At 46.2% G+C, this 24,559-nt stretch overlaps 1 protein-coding gene across 1 annotated transcript in view; it reads left to right on the plus strand.

The window, feature by feature from the left end:
- Positions 1 to 400: 400 nt before the first annotated feature.
- SLIT1 (slit guidance ligand 1) overlaps positions 401 to 24,559 on the plus strand; it is a 123,343-nt gene continuing 99,184 nt past the window's right edge. Inside the window, exon 1 of the mRNA XM_081007573.1 lies at positions 401 to 948. Coding sequence (XP_080863699.1) covers positions 752 to 948 — 197 coding nt within the window. The 5' untranslated portion in view covers positions 401 to 751. The remainder of the gene's footprint in view (positions 949 to 24,559) is intronic.

Raw genomic sequence — 24,559 nt, forward strand, 5'->3', positions numbered from 1 at the left:
TCACAAAGGACACCTCAATCCCATTGTGTGTATGTCTGAGTACGGAGGGCGACTCCTCTTCTCTGGGCCTCTGTGTCTGTCCTGCTACTTTCGGACGCTCTTTGCCTGTATTTCTCTATGTGCATCTTTACAGGACGCGTGACTGCGTCTCTCCACGACAGAGTCTCAGAGCGTGTGCTTCGCTGGGTGTGTGTGTATACACACGTACGTCTGTGTACACGCGCGTGTGTAGCTCTCTCTTCCGCGGAAGTGTCTTGCCAATTGGCTGGTGGTTCCGCGAGTGCGTTATGTGGGAGCCTCCTCTCTGCTCCCTGGGCAGACAGTGCGCGCCTTTCTTGTCCCGTTTCGCCCCCTCCCGGCCCTCTGTCGGAGAAGAGGGTGGGTGGTTGGGTGGCGGTGGCGGGGAGAGATCTGTGCGCCCGAGGCGGGTGAGGAGACTGAAGGGGGGACGGGGGCGGAGTCAAGGCTGCTCCTGCTGTCTGGGCTTGATGGATGAGACGGGGGCTCCCGATGTGTGTCTTTGAGAGCGAGGCAGCGAGACGCGAAGGCAACGCGTGTTCCTGTGCTTAACCCTCCCGGGCGGCCGGAGCTTCTTCCTCCTGCGACCCGGACAGGCGACGAAGGCGCGAAGTGGAAGCAGCAGCAGCCGGGGTCGCCCGCCTACGCCAGAAGGCAGCCTCTCCACGCCGCCTCGGCGAGCGCACCGTGCGATCATGTGCGGGGCAGCCCCTCGCTAGCCAGCGCAGGCAGCATGGCTCCCGTGAAGCGAGCGGCGTCGGGCGGCGTGTGGCTGCGGGCGGGAGCCTGCCTCTTGGCCTGGGCGGCCTTTTGCCGGGTCCGGGCGAGCGCCTGTCCCGCGCCGTGCGCCTGCAGCGGCACCACCGTCGACTGTCACGGGCTGGGGCTCCGCAGCGTCCCCAAGAACATCCCGAGGAGCGCAGAAAGGCTGTAAGTGCTGGGGGGGCGGGGCGGATCGCGGGCCTCGGAGGGGGAGACGTTTGCGACCCCGGGGGGTCCTGGGGGTGGCCCCTCTCTCGGGTAGGGGCTCCGCCGGTGCCGGCCGCCACACCCCCTCTCCCGCCCTCACAATGGAGCCCCGCCGCTTAGGATGTGCCACCGCGAGACGCGCTCAGACGGTCCGAGATGGGGGGCAGACAATGATCCCTCTGGGGGAAGTCGGGACGTGGGGAGGGAGTTGGGTCGGACTGAGGCAGCCGCCGCAGATCCCTTCGGAGTCTCCGGGAACAATCACTCGATTGCCTTTGTTAGGGAACTGCGGCGCGCGCCCGTGCGGGTGTGCCCCCCTCCCAAACCATTGGGTGGGTGTGTAACGTCTCCCCAACCCACCCCGCCTCTCACACGTGCACCAGAGTCCGGTGGCCTGCAGGTCTGGGTCAGGTTTAGAGCAGCGCGGGTCGGGGGGGGGGATTCCTGCTGGGCGCGATCCGGCCGTTGCGCTGCGCCTCCTTGCAGCGCGTGAGATGCCCGGGACCAGGCTAACTTTAGCTGCACGAGCTGGCTGCTCGGCGAGGTTCCAGAAACGGGGAGCACGCACCGTGGACGCGTATGTGTGTGCTGGCGCGTTCACGCGGGTGTGAATCTCCTGTGGGCCGGCTGGCGGGGGCTGCTTATTTTCTCCACTTATCTGCATGCAGTGTGTGTATGTTTGTTCGTGTTCTGTCCGCTCTAGTAAGACTCTCTGGGGAAACTGCCTCCTCTTCTGTGGAGCTAGATGGATGCCTTTTTGGGGGCCCTTCCTTGGAAATGGGAGCTTAGGAGTGAGAGGAAAGGGTCAAGTCCTCTTTAGGAGCGTAGCCCCCTTTCCTACCCCTTGTATAACTGGCCACTGCACGTAAGTGTATTTGACACGGTAAGGGTGCACCCACGCTATACATTTATTTCCCCCAAACAATCATGGGAACTGCAAATTGCATACCCCGAGCTACAATTCCCAGCACCCTTAGCAAACTACAGCTCCCAGGATTCTTTGAGGGAAGAAATGGGCTTGAACTGTGGATGCGACCTTTGAGACAGAGGAGCTCTGTGGAGCAGGAGGAGGTGGGTGTGGAAGATGGAATCTGGACCATGGAGTCTTGAGCGTCCCTTGCCGCCTCTTCCAAACCCCTACAGGAGGGGGCTTGCTGTCTCTAACCAAGCCTGCAGCCCTGGTGGCTGTCCTTTCCCATCTCTCCCTTTGCCCCCTCTTTCGACAGTTCAATGAGGGGTGAAGAAAGAGGATCCATGGGGGGGGGGGGGCAGAAATCCTCTCCCCATGATCAACCCTTCCCACTCAGGCAATATCCATGGCAAAAGCAGAATACCAGGCAGATAAAGGGGAGATCAATTGGGGAGGGGTTTGAACATGGGGTGGAAGAGACAGACAAGGGAATGGCAGCCCAGGCACTCTGTGTGCCTTTCATCTCTGCATGTGAGGTTCTGAATTATCCAGAATAAAGGCAGGAGGGGAGGGGAGGGAAGGGGAGCTCAAATGGAACAGGGGCTGATCATTAACACACACACAGACCCCTCCTCATTACACACTTACTTAATGCTGGCTGGAATGCTCCTCATTCCTCCGCAGCAGCAGCAGCAGCCTGACGGTGTCCATTGCTTTGGTGGGGGGTGCAAAGGGAAGTAAAAAGCTGGAGGGGGTGCTAAATAATTCACCAGAATGCAGCACTGGAACGTGCTGTTTAGGCTGGGGGGAAACAAGGGGGCTGAGTGGTTGGATTTATTGCAGTCAAGCAGGATATTCCCTCCTTGCACCTCTTAAGGCCTTGCGATTCTTTCCGTTTCTTTTCTGCTTTTACGCAGAAAGCAGCTTGAAACGGAACGGACAAAGTCTGTAGGAGAGAGTCAGGACCCTTGAGCCTGCCTTGCAGCTCCCGTGCAATTGCTGTCTGGGCTCCCCCAGAGCCTCTGCTCAAGCCCCTTAGTCTCTGTTCCTAGCCTCCCTCCAGCCTCCCCCAACCTGGCGCTCTCCAGATGGCTTGGACTACAACTCACGTCAGCCCTGGACAAGCACAGCTTGTTGCGGTCCCAAACATCTGGAGGGGGAGGAAGGCTGACCTACTGCTCTCCCCACCACCCAATTTGCTGTCTCTTGATCTCCTCTGAGGAATGTCTCCCTCTGTCGCCAGACAGGCTGGGACGGGGCTTCATGTGCAGGATACTCTTTCAGATTTATGCTTGACTGCAGGGTAACCTAGAAAAGAATGGGGGTGGCATGTGGTGTAAAATGTGAATGTGGAAGATTCCTATGAGCATCAGGTGCAGCAGAAACTTGGTGGGCAGGGGGTGCCTCCCTAGCTACCCAGAGAGAAGCTGAACCTGAAGTTAAGCAACTTTGCATAAAAGGCAGTACCATGAATATTCTCGCAGCGGGTAAATATAGCAGTTTGATTTAGATGTAGCCCTTTTCCTGGTCTCTTGTGAGGGTAACATCTTGTCTCTGGTCAGCATGGTTCAAGACAACTCCACACCAAGGCACCAAAGCTTTCCTGCTTCTGGATATCATCTTTGCTCTCGTCTGAGCTCATTATTGGGCCAGGCATGGGGATATGATCCATCTACCCAGCTCCAAGTGCGGCAGTGCAGTGGGAGCACAACAGCCCACCCTCCCCTTGAAGTACTGCAGATTCTAAGAGTTTCAGAAGCCATATCCCAGGTGCTAAGGCAGGCCTGGTCCGTTGTGTGTCGTGAGGATCTCCTACAAGGCAATCCACCCATTCCTATTCTCATTTCTTCTACAAACCAATTAGTGCCCTCAGAGTGAGCCTAATTAGGTCAGGGCCCTGTAGATGCTCCTATGCACAACAAAGTAAGCTTGGTGAACTCAGTAGCACCGCGGGACACTTTCTTTAAAAGGGCACCTTCTTTAACAGCATTTCCTTCTCTGGCACCTTAATTACCTTCATTGAAGTTGTTATCATGGCACAGCCATGGGGAGCTGCTTTGTGAGTGTAGAATGAGGGTGCTGCCCACACGCACGGAACTTGGCTCAGATCTGAAATGCCAGAACACCCGGAAGGGCTACCATTCCTGTTTTGACAAGAGGGACCTCAATTGTCACTCACAGTTGGAGCACTACTTCTCATGGTCATCCTACTTCAGAGGTGGGGAATTTTTTTGGCCAAGAGGGCCAGATTCTTTACCTGTCTCACTCCTCCATGGACTATCTTTCACAGGTGGGCAGGACAGCCCATTGAGAGGGTAAGACCTATCCACTCTGTATGAGCATAAAGAGGGATACATCTTCCCTGTACCCCACACATAGACTTGCCCGAGAAGTTTTACTGGCATCTCTCCTTGAGAAAGAAATGGGATGGGGAACAGTGTTAGGATTACAAAAGCACTGAAAACTTCCTTCCACCATCTGATGAGAAATCTGACCATTAGATCTCTAACTCGGTTGGTTAGAGCATGGTGCTGTTAATGCCAAGGTAGCAGGTTCAGTCCCCGTATGTAGCAGCTGCATACTCCTGGACTGCAGGTGGTTGAACCAGATGATACTCAAGAGTCTGTGATTCTAATCCAGAGGCGTTACCTTGCCCTGTTGATCCCAGCCAATGAAAGATTTGGGTGTGTACACACTGTGCAATAATGTGCATTCAGTGCTGGATGCTGGTGCCTTTTCATTATGCTGCACATACAATGCCATCCCTGCCCCACGCTATATGGCAACCTAAAGCACATTCTACCGGAATGGTTATAAACAGCTTTGTACCAAGAATGCGCTTCTCAAGTGCTTGCAGCATGCATGTGTGCACAAGAGAGCTCTTTCTCAGGTCACCTGTTGGGGCAGGCCTACTTGCTGTTGCAGGGCTGCCTCCCCCTCATCAAGCTCACCTTCTCTAGGAATGAAAGAACCAAATAGGAAACAGTACAGCAACCTAGCTGTCTCTTTATACCCTTATATATCTTCTGAATATCATCATACCAGGGTTCAGCCCCTCTCTTTCAAAAGGCGGTTAAAAATATTTATTCTTTGAAAAAGGGTCTGTGGAAAACACCTAATTGACAGGAGGGGTATAGAGAACACTATTGAGCACTAGTCTGAAAACGTGCCCACCTGCATGTACAAACAGCATTCAAAATTTGCCAGGCACCAAGCTCATTTTGCACCTGGGTATCAGCCACTTGTGACGAAGTGAAGGTGCCTGGGCACTAGGATGTCTCTTGACGTCTACACCATCTGGAGGTGCATGCCTGGGAATCATTGGATCATGACTATTTTCAAACACTAGCAACACGTCCTGTAGAATTCTATCTGTTATACCGGTATTTTATCTTCCCAATCAGAATGAATTTCAGGAACCAAAAAGTCGTATTGAAAAATACAACTTTTGAGTTGTCTAGCCCCTAAATGACAACTAGGCATTCCGTTTTGGTGACTGTAACCCTGGTTTAAGGAACCATTTGCCACCTAGCTCATATATTTGAGTTTCTAACACTGTACAAATAGCACAGATGATAACTGCCACTTTAGATAACATTTGTTGTATGAAGGTGGGTACAATTGCAAACCGTAATGTACAAAAGCCCACTGGGGGGGGGGTGCACTTCAAAGGCTACATTTGTGTACACAACCATAGAAGAGAGGATTATAGTTGGTTGGTTCTGATTTGCTGCAAATGTTCAAACTTCCAAGGCTCCTTTGTCAACACAGAGAACTGAAACACAACACAGTTAACTGAATGATGTGGAATGATGTATGTGCAGAGAAATCATTTTGTCATACAATTTTGGACAAATGATGTCTGGTAACTCAATATCTGAAGAGAGAATTACACATTTCAGGGCAAGGTGTAAATTTTATGCATTTATTTAGTTAATTAGGTGTTCATAATCCATGAAAGGTTTGGATGAAAAATGATGTCTAGCAGCTTTATTCACTTTATTATATATTTATACAATCCATCCTAAGATTCTTACTATATGCTAAATCTAATATTTAACTGTTAAATGCATTGTAATTTATTGTAATATGCTTATGAAATAAAGGATTTTTTCTTCTCAAACAGAAACAAAAAGCACCACCACATGGGCAGATGTAAAGTATAAATTTGGTAATAATGGATACAGCTGGAAGCAATTCCTGTGATCACCGTGGCACTTTCCCCAGTTGCTGTAATTGCTGCTGGTTGGATCTGCAAAGGCCTGTTAACATGCTATAATGCCCATGCAGATTCATACTTTGAAAAAAGAATGCAGGTGTTTATTCTGAGAAGCAAATGTGTTGTATAAATCAGCCCTTAGACTGATGCAATGAAAAGATGGCTGAAGGCTAAAGGTATGGTGGTACAATTCAGACATCATGCCAGGCCATGCTTAATGAAGTTTAACCATGGTTTGTCTTGATGTCGTGTGGTGGGGAAGAACCGTCCTTTTGACAATGGCATTGCTACTGCTTTATTTGGTTTGGTGTGGGTTGGCAGTGAGGTTGGGGACATGTGGTTGCATCAGTGAGACTACTGCCACCCATCTCAGACTGCTTCAGCTGCAGCCACACATTCCCAATCTTACTGCCTCTCTGTCCTGGCAAAAAGCAACAGCACTAGTGTTAGATGGTGGCTTCAAAGCTCCCCCTCAGCATGTACTCGGCTACTGGACAAACCATGGCTTGTGATCTGCCAGCAACCGGAATCAGAAACAATGATTTGAAGTGGGCTGTTAAACCATGGCCTGGCATATTTATATTTACAAACCATAGTTACGACCATCAGTCTGGTTGCTGCACCGTGGAGACAGGAGTGAACTTAGGAATTTATGAAGCTGTGTGTATGTGTCGGGGTGTGTGTGTGGGATAACAAAAGGAGCCAGGCATTTCTACATCATGGTTTGCTTGTACATTTTGAAGCTTGAACTGCAGTTTGAGTTCTAAGTTATAGTAAGCACAATCAGTGGTTTGGAGTGATATGTGAACGGAACCAATAACTCTTAAGTTTGTTTCCTCTGGTCCGAGTTTTGCATTTTTGCAGTAGAGGAACAATCTTCCCTTAATGGTGACAAACTGAAAGTTTGACTAAAAATGGCTCTTCACCATTTAGAAAGCCTCTGAGCCTTGAGCAGACACTTCCTAATTTTGGCCATCTATGAGATAATATTCACTTCCTCTCCACCCCATTCTGCTTTTGACTGATTTAAAATCCTATATTTCTCTAGTTCTTTGGGCAATTGCCACTGTTGTCCTGCCTTGGATATTGCTGGGCAGCCAAAACGTTGCACGGTGCACGTTTTATTTTTATTTTTGAGAGAAGTGGCTTCTGATCACTGAAGCTAGATCTCTAGGTGCCGCTTACGTATATAAATTTTTGTTTCTCTTTGGCTGTTTCCCAGTGATGGAACTATATGGGACCCACTCTTTAAACCTGTGTGCCATCATGTTGCCTGTCTTTAGAAATAAATAAATCTCAAGCTTGTAAGGGTGTGTGGAGGGCAATATTTTGGCAGGAAAGCAATGCATGTGAGAAGCAACAACAATCTCAGGATGTTGTCATGCCGTTCAGAACAAACTACATTCTGCAAGATACTAAAACCAAATTAAATTTAGTACCCAGTACCCACACAGATTGACATGCATCGAACCAGGCACAGAAAATAAATTAATGCAAACATATGCTATTGGCTAATCACTATGGACCAGATTCAAATGAGTGGTTTTCCACTTTCTCCCTGTGTGCCATCTCCATCAAATCAGTCCTGCGGGGGTCGGGATAATCCATTGAACAGTGCGCAGGGGGAGGAGAGGTGAGGTTCTTCTGCTGGGCAAGCAAAAATACTTGTGCTGTTGAAACTGGTTTAGTGCGATGTTGAATTCTTCCCTCTCAGGTTGTATTTAAGAAAGTTATGTTCATTGACTTCAGTAGGTCTATTCTTAGTAGGAGTAGCATTGAATGCCACCCTAAGCTTTGACTTAACGGTGCAAAGCTATCCATGTCTACTCAGAAGTAAGTCCCTTTGAGTTCAGTGGGGCTTAATCCCCAGTGAGTGGACCTAGGGCTGCAGCCTTAGCCACCACTGACAGGCACAATGGCAGGACACAGATGGTGTGGGAAGTTACACTCAGTCTAGAAGTTCTGGTCAAGAAGCAGAGCCTGTGACACAGTATTTTTGGTCTTAGAGGTATGGCATGCATGACATATGGTCAGTTGACAACTTATCAAGTGAAAAGCAAACCCTTGTTCGAAACAAAACCCAAACATTGTGAAAGGCCCAATTCTTTTAAAACCTAAATGGACAGGAGGCAGACCCACTGTGCTCTGGTGCTCCCCATGCTGCTTTGGCAATGGTGGAAAGGAAACAACCAGGCCAATGGACATGATAGCTTTCCTCTGGGGCATCACCAGCAGAGCAATGTCAGAATGGGAAGTGGCCATTTTTCAGGCGGCCTGTGCATACATTTTTTCTCTTCGCATGTTGCCAGAAAGGTGTGGGAAATGACCAGGCTGCAGGGACTCCTATGTCCCCATACTGTTAGGGCAAGAATATACATTGAACCATTATTCAGCTCTGGACGGTCTTTGTTCATGTAAATTATTGTGCTGTGTGTACTTCAAAAGCTTTTCAAGATAAGAAATTCTTCAGTTTTCACTGTGATTCACACGGAAGGTGTTTGTCTAACTGAGGCCTGTTCTTGATGCCTTAGAACTATTGTTCTCTAAATCATGGCAGCCTGCTGAGAGGACCTGAATATTTAAATGTTGAAATGGCCCACATGTGTAAATTAGGTTTTGTACATTCCGGAAATTAAACCTCATGTAGAAGAGATGGCCTTGTCAGAACAAAGACTCTCATTTGAAATCGGCCAGGCATACCAAAGGATACCTTTTTGGGATACATCAAATATAGATGTTCTTTATATAATGCAAGAATAAAAATACAGAACAATTCTCTCCTAAAGCTACCTTATGCCATCAACCAGTGGTTCCCAGTTGGTGGTCTGAGGACCCCAAGAAGTCTGTGGCACATACCCATCAACTGGCCAGGATATCCCATTTTGGGGCACCATGCTCTTGCAAGGATCACATGACTCGTGGGAATGTGGCCTGGAAGACCCATGATCCAGTTTTGCGTTAGGATGTGTTGGAGGGTATGGTGGCACCATTCACATTACAGAAACTATCACAGAGAGATCAGCATTTTCAAAAGTAGGGGTTCCATGGCTTGGCTTATGAAAAACAGGGGGTTCTCTGTACTTAGTTACTCTGTACTTAGAACCACTGCCATAGACAATTAAGCACGTAGGTTCTTCTGCTCTGTCCACATAGCTGTGTTGTGTATCTTCTGAACTCATCTCCATTCTGAATGTATCCCTCTGGATCACGTGGCCTCAGTGCAAAGTCCAGGGATGTGGTGGGCACTCTGGAGAGCCCCCCAAAAGAAAAGCGGGTGGCAGTGATGGGCAGGTAGCAAGGCAAACAAATGGGGGTCTGAGGGATGAAAAATGACTGCTGACCAGGACAATTGCCCCAGTCTGCCTAATGGAATGGATGGCTCTTTGGAAGTGCCATGATGCTGCTAAGCTTACCACAGGCACCTGGTTGGCCACCATGAGCACAGAATGCTGGACTGGACAGGCCTCTGGCCTGATCCAGCAGGGACCTTCTTATGGTCTTACTTCGTGTTCTCAAGACTTTAAAACTGAGCAGCCTCTTCCCCAAGATTCACACCTGTCACTTCCATAGTCTAGCGAAGCTCTCTTTCCTACCCTTTCCTCTTGTCTTGTATCCCTGCTTCATGGCATGCTGCTTCCCTTGTGCAATATGTGCGCTGCCACAGCCATCCCCTGATCTAGGCAACAGTTGCAGTATGTTCCCGCTCTCCCTTTTTGTCAGAGTAAAGCTGTCTCTTATCGTGCGGCTTCACCGTTCCCCGTATGTTCCATTCCAAGTTGCTTGCTGTTTGAATAGTGAAAGGCTGCTGCAGAGACTTTGAGGGTCGAGTGTCTCCTTAATCCAGCATTTCTGGGTGGATTAGGCAAGAAATCCATAGAGTGTAGGATGCTGCTCAAAAGGGAAGCATGAGATTGTAAAATTGGAATGGTAAAAGACTGCCTTCTGCCCACATTTAATGCCAGCCGTGCTGCACAGAGCAGAATGGTAGGTGTGGTGCTGGAACAAACCCAGAAGTGTTTCACAGCTTTGGCAGCTATCAAACTCCAGCCTGCAACCTAAAACATAGAAATAAGGTTGTGTGTGTGTGTGTGTATAAGAGAGGGGAGTGTGAAGGCTGAGCATGCTTGGATAGCATTTAGCCTCCCAGATGATTGAGGTTTCTGGCCCTTTCCTCATATTGCTTTGGAACTGGGCACAGGATTGCCAGTGGCATGCCAGCAGCCTAGGGATTAAGCTGGCATCAGTTCTAAACAAGCCGCTTGGGGGCAAGAGTTGGTTGAGGGGCATTGGGATCCTGCTTTGCTAGCACTGCCACAGCCCGCAAGTTCTGAATTTCTGTGCTTGTTAGTATTGTGCGCCTAGGTAAATGGATCAGATTTCAAGGGAAATCTTTCCTCATTTTTCCCTTCTGTTGCTTTGTGGTACTACTGGGGAGGGGGAGAGTTTGTATTGCAATGGTTAGGAGCCAAGAGAACGTCCCCTTTCCCAGTATTCTCTCACATATGTTCACATTGATGTATTGCAGTAAGCTAGGCATCGCAAGTAGCAAATGAATAACAGGCCCTCTGGTTTCCTATTGGACTTTATGTGAGTGAGTGAGTGAGTGAGTGAGTGAATGAGTGAGTGAGTGAGTGAGTGAATGAATGAGTGTTATAAAAATACTCTAAAATTTAAGAAATCCCTCTACAGAAAGGAACAATGGGAGGCACTTGACAAAGCGATCAAATTGCGGGACGACAAAAAGTTCTGGGAAATAATTGCTCAGGGAGTTTCACCCAAAGGGAAAATTGTAACCAACAGTATTTCATCTAACTTATGGTACCAACATTTTTCCCGGCTATATACAGCTCCAAACATTGCTAAACCGAGCCAGTTTCCTCCTCTTAAAAACGATCTATTAATGGGCTGGGATCCTGTTACCGAATCAGAATGTTTACAGCTAATTAAAACACTCAAGAATGGCAAAGCTCCCGGTGAGGATATGATTCCTCCTGAGGTGTTTAAACTAAATGCCCAGTGGTGGGCTGCTATTTTGGCCCAACTTTTTACGGTAATAAATGATATATGCAAAATCCCAGAAAACTGGAAACTGAGCCTGGTAGCCCCCATCTATAAGAAGGGAGACCCCCAAGACCCCTCAAACTATCGCCCCATAAGTCTCCTGGACATTGTGTATAAACTTTATACTCGCTACCTGCTAAATAAACTGGTTGACTGGGCTGACCACTCTAACCTGCTTAATCCGGAACAGGCAGGGTTTAGAAAGGGCCATAGTACAACAGGCCATTGTTTGGTACTACAGACAATGATAGATAAGTATACAAAGGTACATAAGAGCAAACTTTTTGTGGCTTTTGTAGATCTCACATCCGCTTTTGATTCAATCTGTAGGGACAAATTATGGCAAAAACTATATGAAACAGATATTGATAGACGACTTCTCAAAATACTTAGAGAGTTACATTCAGACACCACAGTTAAAATCAGAACTGGGATGTCAGGCAACTATACTGACCCACTGCCACTGGGGAAAGGGGTTAAACAGGGCTGTTTGTTAGCGCCGTTCCTCTTTAATTTCTATATAAATGACATTGTTCAACATATGGCAAAGTATAAGTCATCAGCTCCTGCCCTGGAAGGCAAACACCTGAATATATTACTATATGCTGATGACATGGCTGTCATGGCACTTACTCGAAGGGGCCTACATAGCATGCTGGAGGGGCTCGCAGCTTATTGTTCCCAAAACTCTCTAAAGATAAATTATGACAAAACAAAAATTGTGGTATTTACTAGAGCTCGCCACACATTTAGATGGTCTTTAGATGAACACAAAATTGAACAGTGTCTTTTTTTTAAATATCTTGGTATCACTTTCCAAGCTACATCTAGCTGGCTTGCCCACTTCAAGACTGTAGCCCTTCTAACACGTAGGACAATCGGTGCTCTGCTCAGCTTTTTTTATTCGAGGGGAGGGCAACTGGTGATCCCGGCACTAAAAGCTTTTGTTGGAAAAGTGATTCCCCAGATGCTATATGGAGTAGAACTCTGGGGATGGAATCAGAAGCTGTTAGAACGGCTTGAAATCTTCCAAAATTTTTACCTCAGAAGAATTCTAGGCCTCCCTCAGAGTACTCCGGCAGCTCTCCTAAGAGTGGAAGTAGGATTACCTTCTGTGTCTGCCAGGGCCCACTTAAGATTCCTGCGTTTTTTCACCAACCTCACAGATGCCCCGAACACCTTATTGGCTAAACAAGCCTTTGTATCATTACAAAATAATACTACTTGGCATAAAAACCTACTAGATATCCTATCCAGATACAATCTACCTGAGTTTAATACCCTTAAATTGTGGAGCCCTGATAAAGTTCGGGAATGGATCTTTGAAAAAGACGCCTTTTTGGACTCCACAAAGATAAAAAACTCTGGGTTTTCCTACTGGTTTCCCCGAGTAAAAGCAGTCAAAATCTGTGCCAACTACTTGGTGGAGATCACTGATCCCACCCTTCGGAGAGCTTTCACTATGGCACGGTTTCAAACACTGCCAACTGCATATCTGACCGGTAGATTCACAAAAACCCCAGTAGAACATCGTTTATGCCCTTGCCTTATGAAAATTAAAGAGGATCTTACACATTACCTCCTCTATTGCCCCATCTACTCGGGCTTTAGAGACGCATTGCTGCAAATTATACCCAACTCTATAACCAATCCTGAAGATAGAGTAAAATTTTTGTTAGTCGATGCAAACCCACGTATTACCCATGTGGTAGCGGTTTTTGTGATGAAGGCCATGAAAGCCAGGGAAAGATTTATGGATGACAATGTAAAGACCCCTTCATCGTCTGTTTAACTCGTTGCTTGTTTTCCCTCTCTTTCTATTTTGTGGGATGAAGGTTTTGTTGGCGTAGTATGTAATGAATTTTAATATTTTTTAACTATTGTTGTGTTAATGTTTGTGTACAGGCATGGTCCTCACAATAAACGGATTTGATTGATTGAATGAATGAGTGAGTGAGTGAGTGAGTGAGACAGACGGACAAGGCAGGCAGGCAAGTACATCTAGCTTATCTAGCTGAAATGGGAGTTCAGATCCCACCAGGGAGCTTCCTAGCTTGGCAGAAGGTGCTCCTGTGTTGAAACAGCGTGGTAGGCTTGTGGTGGATCACACTGGCAGTCATGTTGCATTTCCTTTCCTTCAGATCCTTCCCTGGGTTGTGGGGAATTTGCAATTCTATTCCAGTTTCTCCCTTCAGCTACTTCCCAGGCAGATGCTGTCTATGCATTGCCATGGCAACGCTGTGTTCGCCTCTCCATGGAATTGCATGCTGGAAAAATATTAGTTTAAAAACTATGCAGTGTTTGTATTGATGGAAGCCGAGGTTGTTAGCAGGGATGGATCATCCCAGGCATGAAGGAAGCCCCAATAATGGGCAGTAAAGCAGCAGGATTTGCCTCCAGGGGACACTTCCCAGCAGCAGGTCGAGAGGCTCCCTACAAATACAATTCTGCCCTCTGTTTTATGGCACATTTTAAAATATATACTTGCCATAAGTGTGCCACAGTGGCCCTTGTAAATGTAGCTTAGCTGCAAGTACTTTGAGTAGGTGTGAAAGGGGTTTAGTTATTATTTGTATTTCATTCTTTAGGGAGTTCAGAACAGGATTTTTCTTAGCCCACAAACAACCCTCTGGGCTAGGCTAGGCTGATAAATAGGGATTATAGACTGAAGGTTGCCCACTGGGTTTTATAGCTGAGCAAAGTGATGAGCCAACAGAATTCTTAGCCAGTGAACCGCACATTGTTTCTTAAATGTTTTTTCAGTGCTCTTTCCATTTCAGCAAAAAAAAGTCGCTTGTAGAATAGATCAACAAGCCTTCCCAACTTCTTCTTCGTTGAAATGTGTTTTGTCAGTTTTCCTGAAAACATACAAGAAAATCAACATAGGCAGGTAAATAAACACACAACCTGCCCCAGCTCAACTTCCCGAAGCAGGAGCTTGGTTCTTGAAACTGCCTGTTTCAGCTCCATTTGCATCCCCCCAAACTGAGAAAATCTGTTAGTTCTATATTGGCCATGCTGCGCCATTCAAGACAGCTAGTCAAAGCACATGTTGGCAGAGGGAATGCTGCTACTTAGCCTGGGTGTGTGTGTGTGTGTGTGTGTGTGTGGTTTGCACAGAGAGAGGATCTGGATGGATTTTGAGTGGAGGGGTGGAAACAGTGATCACTTTCCAGGGAGGGATTGCCAAGGGGAAGCAGCTGTGATGGGAGAGCCAACAGAGAAGGAGCTTTCTGTGGGTGGACGGTCATAATCTCTGTCTCTCAGTGCATGTGCATGTGTATGCTCGCATGTATGTATGGAACCATTACCAAATAATAAAACTTTTATTTGTATCAGTAATGGATTTTATTACACCTATGGCTCCAGTAAACATTTCATTCATCCAAATTAGCCCTTGGTGATTTCCTAACGAATATTGCGGGCCTATTGTCTGCTGTTCTACCTACAAAGCAGATACTGTGGTCCCCAGACGTGGCAGTTTGTGACTCTGCTGCAGAGTGCGTTTGCTACACCATTTCTTACAGCAACACTACCAGGCATTTCTCCAATGATTTTGAGCTTCTCAGTGAATGGGACTTTAGCTGCTACTTGCAGCAGAGATAACAAGTTGAAAGAAAAGCAATTATCCCTACCATACTCCCTACTTCTATATAAATAAAAAAATTATTATTTTATTATTATTTATACCCCCGCCCATCTGCCTGGGCTGCCCCAGAGACTCTGGGTGGCTTCCAACACATATAAAAACATAATAAAACATCAAATATTAGAAACTTCCCAATACAGGGGTAATAATTATAATATATTATAATATACAATATAATTATTTGATGTTGAGGGAGTGGAGTGTGTAGAATCCCTATACAGTCGTACCTCGGAAGTCGAACAGAATCTGTTCCGGAAGTCCATTTGACTTTCAAAATGTTCGGGAACCAAGGCATGGCTTCCGATTGGCTGCAGGAAGCTCCTGCAGCCAATCGGAAGCTGCAGAAGCCACGTCGGACATTTGGGTTGAAAACCAGAATAGTCACTTCCGGGTTTGCAACATTTGGGAGCCAAAACGTTCGACTCACAAGGCGTTCGACTTCCGAGGTATGACTGTATGTATTTATCTCTCTGCTTTACAAAAGCCCCTTTCTGACATTTATTTAGTATATTTTATCTATAGTCCGTCCATCCTCAGAGGATCTCTGGGCAGTGCAAATGGTGGTTCTCCCCATACTATCTTCTGAACAACCCTGTGAGGTAGGTTAGTGTGAGACAATGACTGGCTGAAGCAGGCAGCTCTCCCAGCCTAGGTGTGTTCATTATAATGTGCTTCCTGAGAGTGCAGCTGTATACACAAGGCTCTCTGTTATAAGTTCATTATAACATGTGCAGAGAGCCTCACATGTGCAGCTAAATGTGCAGAGCTTGCTATGCACACAGGTCTGGTGCCTGCCATGGCGGTGTTGCTCCCTCCTTACCTGCAGACATTGAGTTCCAGGTAACATTCTAAAAAGGGCAGAAGTTTGGGTCGGAATGGTGACAACAATATCTCCAAAGTCAAGGAGAGTGTTCCCTTGCCCTCCCACACTGGATGTGATCTGTTCCCTACTTTTTACTCCTCACACCAGCTACCTTTGATGGAGTCATTCTTAATAACCCTGGGTTCTGACACTTGCTGGTTGGCGCAGGCCCTTGGACAAAGCTAGAGAGTCAGTGTGGTGTAGTGGTTAAGAGCGGTAGACTCGTAATCTGGTGAACCAGGTTCACATCTCCCCTCCTCCACATGCAGCTGTTGGGTGACCTTGGGCTAGTCACACTTCTCTGAAGTCTCTCAGCCCCACTCACCTCACAGAGTGTTTGTTGTGGGGGAGGAAGGGAAAGGAGAATGTTAGCCGCTTTGAGACTCCTTCGGGTAGTGATAAAGCGAGATATCAAATCCAAACTCCTCTTCTTCTCTTCTAGAGACTGTACTTGTAGCTGTTAGCCCAGAGCAGACAGACAAAAAGGCAGCCAGCTGTAGAAAGGAGCTTCGGTCTAGATTGAGAAGACCAACAAACCTGAAGCATAGCAACCTGTTTTGAAGTGAAAAATTATTGGGCTGAGAGCAGGTCTGCTGCAATGTGGTTTAGAGCAGTGGTTTCTACTTGAACTTAAGGACAAAATCACTGGTCAGAAAGATATCAACTAGCTTCTATAAGAAGGCCCAGGTGCATGTGGGTGGTTCTCTGTCTGGTGTCAAACACCACCAAAAACTGAACATAGTGTCTGAAGTCCTTGCTGCTCAGTCATGCCCTGAGCATAAAAGAGGCAACTCCAGACACTTGTCACATGCAGTGGCTTTTTTCTATTAGGGATTCTGGTAGTGGAGCGAGCACTTCAGAAGAGCAACCCCAGTTAAACAGAGCAGTAGCGTTGTACGCAGAGAGTGACTCAGTCTCAATTGCCAAAATCAGAAGGAGAGGTGGAATCTTTTCGAGCAGTCAAGGGGAAGACAAGTTCATTGGCCAGATGGGGAAGTGCAAATGGCTTTTAAGCATCTGGTGTCACTAGGCAGGAGACAGGAACAGATGCAGAGTTTACTGGAGGCTTCTCTGTTCCCTGGAGAACTGCCAGAGGTGAGCAACTGAGGAAAGAGACATAGCTGTGAGACCCATTACATCTTATAGCATTTGTGTGTCTGGGCTCAACTGATGGCATCCCCATTGCCTGTGGATGACTCCAGCTCTGAAACAAAAGCTAACCAGAGCATTAGTTTTCCTTGTGAAGATGTGTGAGATGAAGGAAGAACAAAGAGAGCTCTGGAAGGATAGTTTTAGGCTTACTGAATGGGTTAACTCTGCCACTTTCTCATGATATGGACAGAGATAGAGGGCCAAAGGAGAAGTGAAGCAGGAAATATGTGAACAGGATCTCTTGAGAGGGTTTCAAAAGAAAAAAAGATCAAAGACGCTCTGCATGTTTGTTTTGGGGAGGGGACTGAAATCATGGTGCTCTAGAAGGGTTGTTTTTTTCCTTAAAAAATGCCCTCCCGGAACCATTTTGCTCATCAAAATGTGCTGAGGTGGAGAGAAAGGAACAGAACCTGCCATTTCCCATGCAGGGCAAAACATACAAGGGTCCTAAGGGTCTTCTCTTCTTAGGGTCTCGTTGCCATAGGGACAGGGTCATTCAGTCCTCAGGAGACAAGGGTAGAGCTGCTGTTCTCTTAAACTAGGAGCAGGGAACCTCAGGCCCAGGAGTGAAAAGTGGCCCTCCAGGCATGTCTATCTGGCCCTTGGAACTCTCCTCAGGCCACACGCCTCACAGGCCCTGCTTGACTCCCCAAGTGCTTTGACCTGGTTGAAGTATAATGTAAGAAGAGTCCCCTGGTCAGCCAGATGCCTGTGTGAAGCCCACAAGCAAGTAATGGAGCGCAGCAGCAGCACTCTGCCCACTTGCAGTTGCCAGCAAGTGGCTCAGAGGTATCTGACATCTGTTCCTGGAAGTAGAGCATAGCCATCATGGCTAGTAGCCATTGATCGTCTTGTCCTCCATGACTTTGCCTAATCCTCTTATAAAGCCACCTCTTGTGGGAGCAAGTTCCCTAGTACTGCAGGAAGAAGTTTTTTCTTTTATCTGCCCCAAATTTTCCAATGTTCAGCTTCAGCAGAGGTCTGTGAACTCTGATTCTGCAAATGCCCACAAGGTCTGTATCCTTGAGCTCTGATAGTAACTCTTGCATGTGTGGATGGAGGCTAGGGAGGTTGTGTGTGTGTGTCTGTGTGTAGAAATTATTCTGCAAATGCAATTTCCTTCAGAGGCACCAGTGCTCAGTGAGTTTGCAGAAGTGATCCTGGCGAGATGAATCTATGAACTGCATCCATTTTTGAAAAAAAATGGTTCACAATCTGCCGTCTTGAAAATTCCTTGCATTTTGTGAATGATACTTGTTCAAACATTTCTGCAGTTACTTAATGGTAGGGAGATCAAGAAGACAACCAAATCTGATATAATCTTGCTTAATCTACTTCCTGGAATGCAACCTCTCTTGGTAAGGGAGCAGGAACAATGGCTTTTGTTAACACCTTTGGTTTAATCCCCGGGTTTGTTGGGGGAGAATGGCAGTGGGCTGTAAGGGAAGGGTAGCTATTTCAAAGCATGCCTCCCTTGTACAGCATAGGACAGCAATGTGTGTGTAAGAGAGAGAGAGAGAGATTATCATGCTTGTTGTTCTTTGGAGACTGAAGACATAACATTGCCTCCCTCAGCACCAGGCAAATGGGAGCCATTGCGGTGCAGTGGTTAGTGTGTTGATCTAGAACCAGGAAGACCCAGGTTCAGAACTTCACAGCCATGAAGCTCATTGGAGATCTTGGGTCAGTCACTACCTCTGAAAACAAAGCATGTTCAGCTGCCTTGAATTAATAAAATAAATAAATAAATAAATAGTGGAATAATAATAATAATAATAATAATAATAATAATTTATTATTTGTACCCCACCCATCTGGCTGGGTTTCCCCAGCCACTCTGGGCGGCTTCCATAGAAACCAAAAATACACTAAAATATCACACATTAAAAACTTCCCTGAACAGGGCTGCCTTAAGATGTCTTCTGAATGTCAGGTAGTTGCTTATCGCTTTGACATCTGATGGGAGATCCTGAATCTCCTGAATCATGTTTAGTTTGGCCAATTCACATTTTAGAAACGTTTGATGCTTAGTGACATGCCTAAGAGTTGGTGTGCTGGATGTTGGAATGTCTATAGTAAGGACAGCCAATGTTGTGCCCTCCAATTCCCATCATTCTTTATCGTTGACCATGCTTGCAGGGGTTGATGGGAGCTGGTGTCCAACAACATCTGGAAGGCATCACATTGTGTTTCCCTCATCTAGAGGATCAAATAAGCTTGTCCTAATGCACATTGATCAGTCCTCCAGAATTATCTGGGAGCCTTACCAGGCCCCACACCCCCTATCATTGCACAGTTGTTGTGGAATCCAGACATCAAGTGCTTCTTTTCTGAGTATTCACTTATGAGTTTTAAACCACAGTATTGGGATTCTTCTCTCCAGCCAATGCATCAATTTGTTGTAGTTAGTGTAGTGTGGAATCCTCCTACAGAAAGATTACCCTCCCAAGCATTATGGGGGAATGGATACTGTATAGCACTGTTGGGTTCTCATTTGTTGCTCAATCTGCTGTCCAGATGCTAGCGGCTGATGGGCCACTTTGAATCTTTTGCTCTCTCTTCTTATGGCTCATTATCTTCAAACCCGATTTTCGGCCAGACACTCCTTCAAATTGGCTATCCTCTGACAACCCTTTAAATAGTGGACTCTCTTGTGGAAAGTAGGACATATAACCACCCATCCAATCATGGATAGTCCACCATAGTGTCTAATTTAGCCCTGAAGTCAAAGAAAGGCTAAAGGCAAGAACTTCATTGCCAGGAATGATATTGTAGAAGTGTACTTAATAATCCTTATTGTTCTCTGCCACATTTAAAGGATGACATGGACTGATACAAATGTTAGTCTTTTTACAGATCCTAATGTTGTTTCGGGAGTACTGTGAATGATATAAGGATATTAGACTACATTATTCAGTTTGCAGAAAGCTGTACGTACAATGTAACCAGAGGAGTCTATGAAGCTTATTAATTGAAAAGATTATTATGCCACCATATAGCCAAAGAGTCGAAGGCAGATTACAAAAATTTAAGATGAAAAGAGCAACAATAGAAAGTATGCACACGAAAAGCTGCACAGTTATAATTCAGAGTTTAAAATAATCATGCTGGAATAGCTTGAATTTGGGGGTTGAAGTTGGCTCCCTGTCACTCAGAGTGGTGACAATTTCTGTCACCTTTCTCCCTCTCCTGTAGTTATACACTCCACTTCATCTTATTTTGCTCTATACTATTTTTCATACCTATCACTTCTGAATGATCTTTGCTTCATTGCATATTAGGTGTAATGTTAGTCGCCGGGTTTGCAGGCCTTCCTCATTAATCATCCATGTCTTAGGGTGCATTTTAAATGGGTTTGGGTAACTGGAATATGCTAATTTCATGATTTATTTAAAGCGTGTATGCAAAGGTCTGTGCTGTGCTTATCACTGCTCGTCCCTATTTGAATGCAAGAGTTTGGGAGGACCTGCAGGAGAATTCAGAGCTGCCACAATCGCCAGGGCTTGTCAGGTGCACAAATTCTAGCCAACATCAGTCTGACAGTAACTCCCCCTTTTTGTGCCCCAACTTCCCCTCTTTCTCAATTGCCAGAGTCATTAATTCAGTCACTTTATACACCAGAGAGCATTGCAGCCACAGTGGGAAAACCCGGCAGTAAAAGCTGTAGAGACCAGAAAGTCTTGCCTGCCTCCCATTATAGCTCTCACAGTTTGGTGCAGTTTTTGAGGCTTAATGTTTTATGGCAGAGCTGGAACAGTTTAATAACCTCATAAAACCTAATGGAGTGTTGTGTGCTCGTACTCAGTGGTTGCCAGTTACCATTTGCTTGCCCATTGTCACTTTGCAGCTAGTGAAGGTTGTGAATTTGGTAATATACAGGGGTGGGACGGTGGGACACTGTAACTAGGGATACTTCCCTGACAAGTGAGTGAACTGCGGGCAAAGGTGAGCCCCCTAAAACCAGTAACCCCCTTCTTGCAGTTTTTTCACTGCATCACATTCATTCCTTACACACGGTCATCCTTATTATCTTTGCTTTTTCTGTCTGGGGCTTAAATTCCTGCAAGCTCCTGCCCTGGATCATGAAGCCTTTGCTTCTGATATTAACCACAAACACTGGCTTATAGGGCTAATGGTCTTAATGCAAGAGCAAATGTTGTGAATATTGTTTTATTTGGGAGAAGCACGTTTTCACCCCCATTCTGCCTCATTTATTTCTCTCTCTCGGAAGAAATGCTTGCAGCGCTTCCTGATTACTCGATAATCAGGTAATTTTGCTGTGACTGCAACTGGTTTCTGTGCCACGTGCCCTTCTCTTATTTAAATTTTTTTTTAAATGGCATTGAAAAGTTTTCAACTTGTCTACATTGGGGTTTATAAAGTGCCATGAATAGAAGGCTGTTCTGTAAATAAAACCATTTATTGTTATTAATTATTAATATTCTGGATGATAGCAAATTGGGCTACATCAAAATCAGCTAGAAAGATGGCCTTGATGGTTAATTAGAGAGGAAGAACCAGCCCCGTCATCAGAGAAAAATAATAATGAGGGAATTGATCCATGGGAAAATTCTCAGTGCCCTTTGGAGAGCTCATCTATATTTTAGGAAGCAGCTGACTGGTTGCTGCTTTGGTATTCTTGAGAAATATCAAGAATAATGGTTGTTACAAGAAGACTTTCCTGAGTTATACACAAGGGTTTGATAGGGCTAGCAATGATGCTGTCACTACAAAAAGCATTTTGAAATGGACTTACATATGCTAAAGGGCAAGTTCCTTTTACAGCCTGCAACCCCTTCTCATTCCCAATTTCCATTTGGAGCATGAAAGATTGAGCCAAGCCAGTGCCAGCATATTGAGAGGTAGTTTTCTGAATCAGTTCAATTCTTTAAATTATCCTTGACTATATTTAGCCAGAACTGTTGAATTTTCTTTTTCAAAAACGTTGCGGTTCTGCTGAATGTATCACCTCTCAGACTTCAGACACCCTTAATAGGATTGCCAGCTCTTGCCCAGGAGGCTACACTTCTTTCTTTAGTACCAGGTTTCACAGGCCACATTTAGGAAAAGGCGTCTTCTGCCACTATGCCTCGCCATTCCCTTCCCAGCTAATTCTGGGGCGAAAACAGTAGTCCTGCTCACAACAGCAAGCAGGGAGGACAATGGTATCCTGTAACATGGAGACAGAAGACAGCATACCCAAATCCTGCCTCTCTGACCTGGAGATGTTAATATGTCATTAATCACAGTCTCCAGCTCAAGAACTGCAGCCCTAAGGAGAACTGGCAAACCTACCAAGGATTAAACCAGGGGTAGGCAACCTAAGGCCTGGGGGCCGGATGCAGCCCAATCGCCTTCTAAATCTGGACCGCGGACAGTCCAGGAATCAGCGTGTTTTTACATGAGTAGAATGTGTCCTTTTATTTAAACGCATCTCTTGGTTATTTGTGGGTTATAGGAATTCGTTCATTATTTTTTCCAAAATATAGTCCAGCGCACCACAAGGTCTGAGGGACAGTGGACTGGCCCATGGCTGAAAAAGTTTGCTGACCCCTGGATTAAACAAAATGCTTGTGTCACAGAAGTAGGCAAAAGTATGCAGACCACATTTTCAACTCTCAAAGACTATATATATATATATATATATATATATAGTCACTACGTAATAGAGCTGGAAGCTGTTAGCAAAGATTCTACCATTGGTGACAGCAAAGTCTGACATCTTTTTCTTCTATGGAGAAGTTGTTGTTTCGTTTCATAGCCAAAGACCAAAGTTGCCATGCTCTCGATGTGTCTCTGAGCTTCCTGAATCTCATTACATGTTTTTTGAGAGAAGGCTTCCTCCACCCCCCTTCCTTTGCCCCCCCCCCCTTTGGTCAAGGCAGAGAATTCGTGATGTGGTAGAGGTATGACTTTGACAGACTATAATTAATATCTGAGAGATTGATGGGGACCTGGAGGTGGAAGAACCACTATTGAGTTAAATAGCCCTGTTGTTGTAACATCATTGCAAATAAGCTTTCACCTGCTGCTAACTCCCTTCCGTGTTCTCAAGGCCATAATTCAATGGAACAAAGAAGCTATGGGAGCCGCAGATCCAGGGCAGTCATGGGCACATACGAGGGACACAGAATTGTGAATGAGCTGGGGGGGGGGACACTGGCCAGCTCAAGGGCAAACTGTGTCTTGTACACAGGTTGGAGAGTCTGTCCCTTCTAATGGATTTGATCTAAACAGAAACATCTGGTCTAAAGATATATGCCTGGAGCAGGGCAGGTACTATCTATTCATAACTGAAAATACTGTAACCTGTTCTGAGCTCACAGAATATGGAGGAAGCCTAAAATATATCATTAATCCATCTACACTCTTTGCTGATGGGGAGGAATAAGCCAGTGAATCCTCAGTCTATATCCCTCTTGTATGCCTGTAGAGGTAATGATGTTTAAATGTATTGAGGTGCCTTCTATATAGAGAGGCAAATACATTTGATGTGCCTCTCATGGCTACAGGTCTGGGAGACTCATCCACTCCAAGCATTTAATGCACTCTTTCATCACTTTAAGTCATGACTTCCCTCAAAGAATCCTGGGAACTGGTTAAGGGTGCTGAGAGTTCCTAGGAGAACCTTAACTAACCCCAGTTCCCAGGATTCTTTGGGGAAAGCCACAATGGTTAAAATGGTACAAAAGTGCTTTACATGTTTGGTGTGGATGGGGACCCTCTTACTATGAAGATTTGTGTTGTTTTTGCAAGATGGTTATCCCTGTATACGATTGTATGTCCTTGGCATATCAGGAAGCCGGGAAATAGCTAATTAATCATTGGCAAAATGTAATCTGTTGTCACTAGGGACGCAGGTGGCGCTGTGGGTTAAACCACAGAGCCAGGACTGGCCGATCAGAAGGTCGGCGGTTCGAATCCCTGCGACGGGGTGAGCTCCCGTTGCTCAGTCCCAGCTCCTGCCAACCTAGCAGTTCGAAAGCACGTCAAAGTGCAAGTAGATAAATAGGTACCGCTCCGGCGGGAAGGTAAACGGCATTTCCGTGTGCTGCTCTGGTTTGCCAGAAGCGGCTTAGTCATGCTGGCCACATGACCCAGAAGCTGTACGCCAGCTCCCTCGGCCAATAAAGCAAGATGAGCGCCGCAACCCCAGAGTCGGTCATGACTGGACCTAATGGTCAGGGGTCCCTTTACCTTTTAATCTGTTGTCAAAGGTGTTCATTTTGACATTTCAGTGTGCAAAGAAAGTGACAAACAAAACATCCAGGGCTGTATTAAACCAGATTGTTTCATTAGTGAAAACCAGCACAATGATGCAAGTGCAATTGGACCCTGCATCCCTATGTCATCCCCAAATCTGCTCTGGAGGGTCAGAAGTGCTTTTAGTGACAGAATGCCTTAGCGTGCCTTAGTGTGACATTGAATACAACCCCCTCTCCCTTTTGAGCTGTAGGATGGGATGCTTCCCCCTTAGCATGCTAAAACTAAGGAGTTACGCTGCATTCACTTGGCATCCTTACTGAATTGACAATCAGGTGCTTTTCAGAGAAGTGCACTCTGACACCAGTAACTTAATAGTCACATTGAGATAGGAAACTGGAGCAGAGGGGTGGGGGTAGCCTGCACTGAGGGGGTAAAACAAAAAGATTCAGCTATACCAGGAAGCACTTTATTCCCTTCTAGCACTGGCTGCCCCGAGCTGGGAGCCCCGAGCCA

The sequence above is a fragment of the Podarcis pityusensis genome, assembly GCF_964106645.2.
Source record: "Podarcis pityusensis genome assembly, chromosome: 5".
Taxonomy (NCBI): Eukaryota; Metazoa; Chordata; class Lepidosauria; order Squamata; family Lacertidae; genus Podarcis; species Podarcis pityusensis.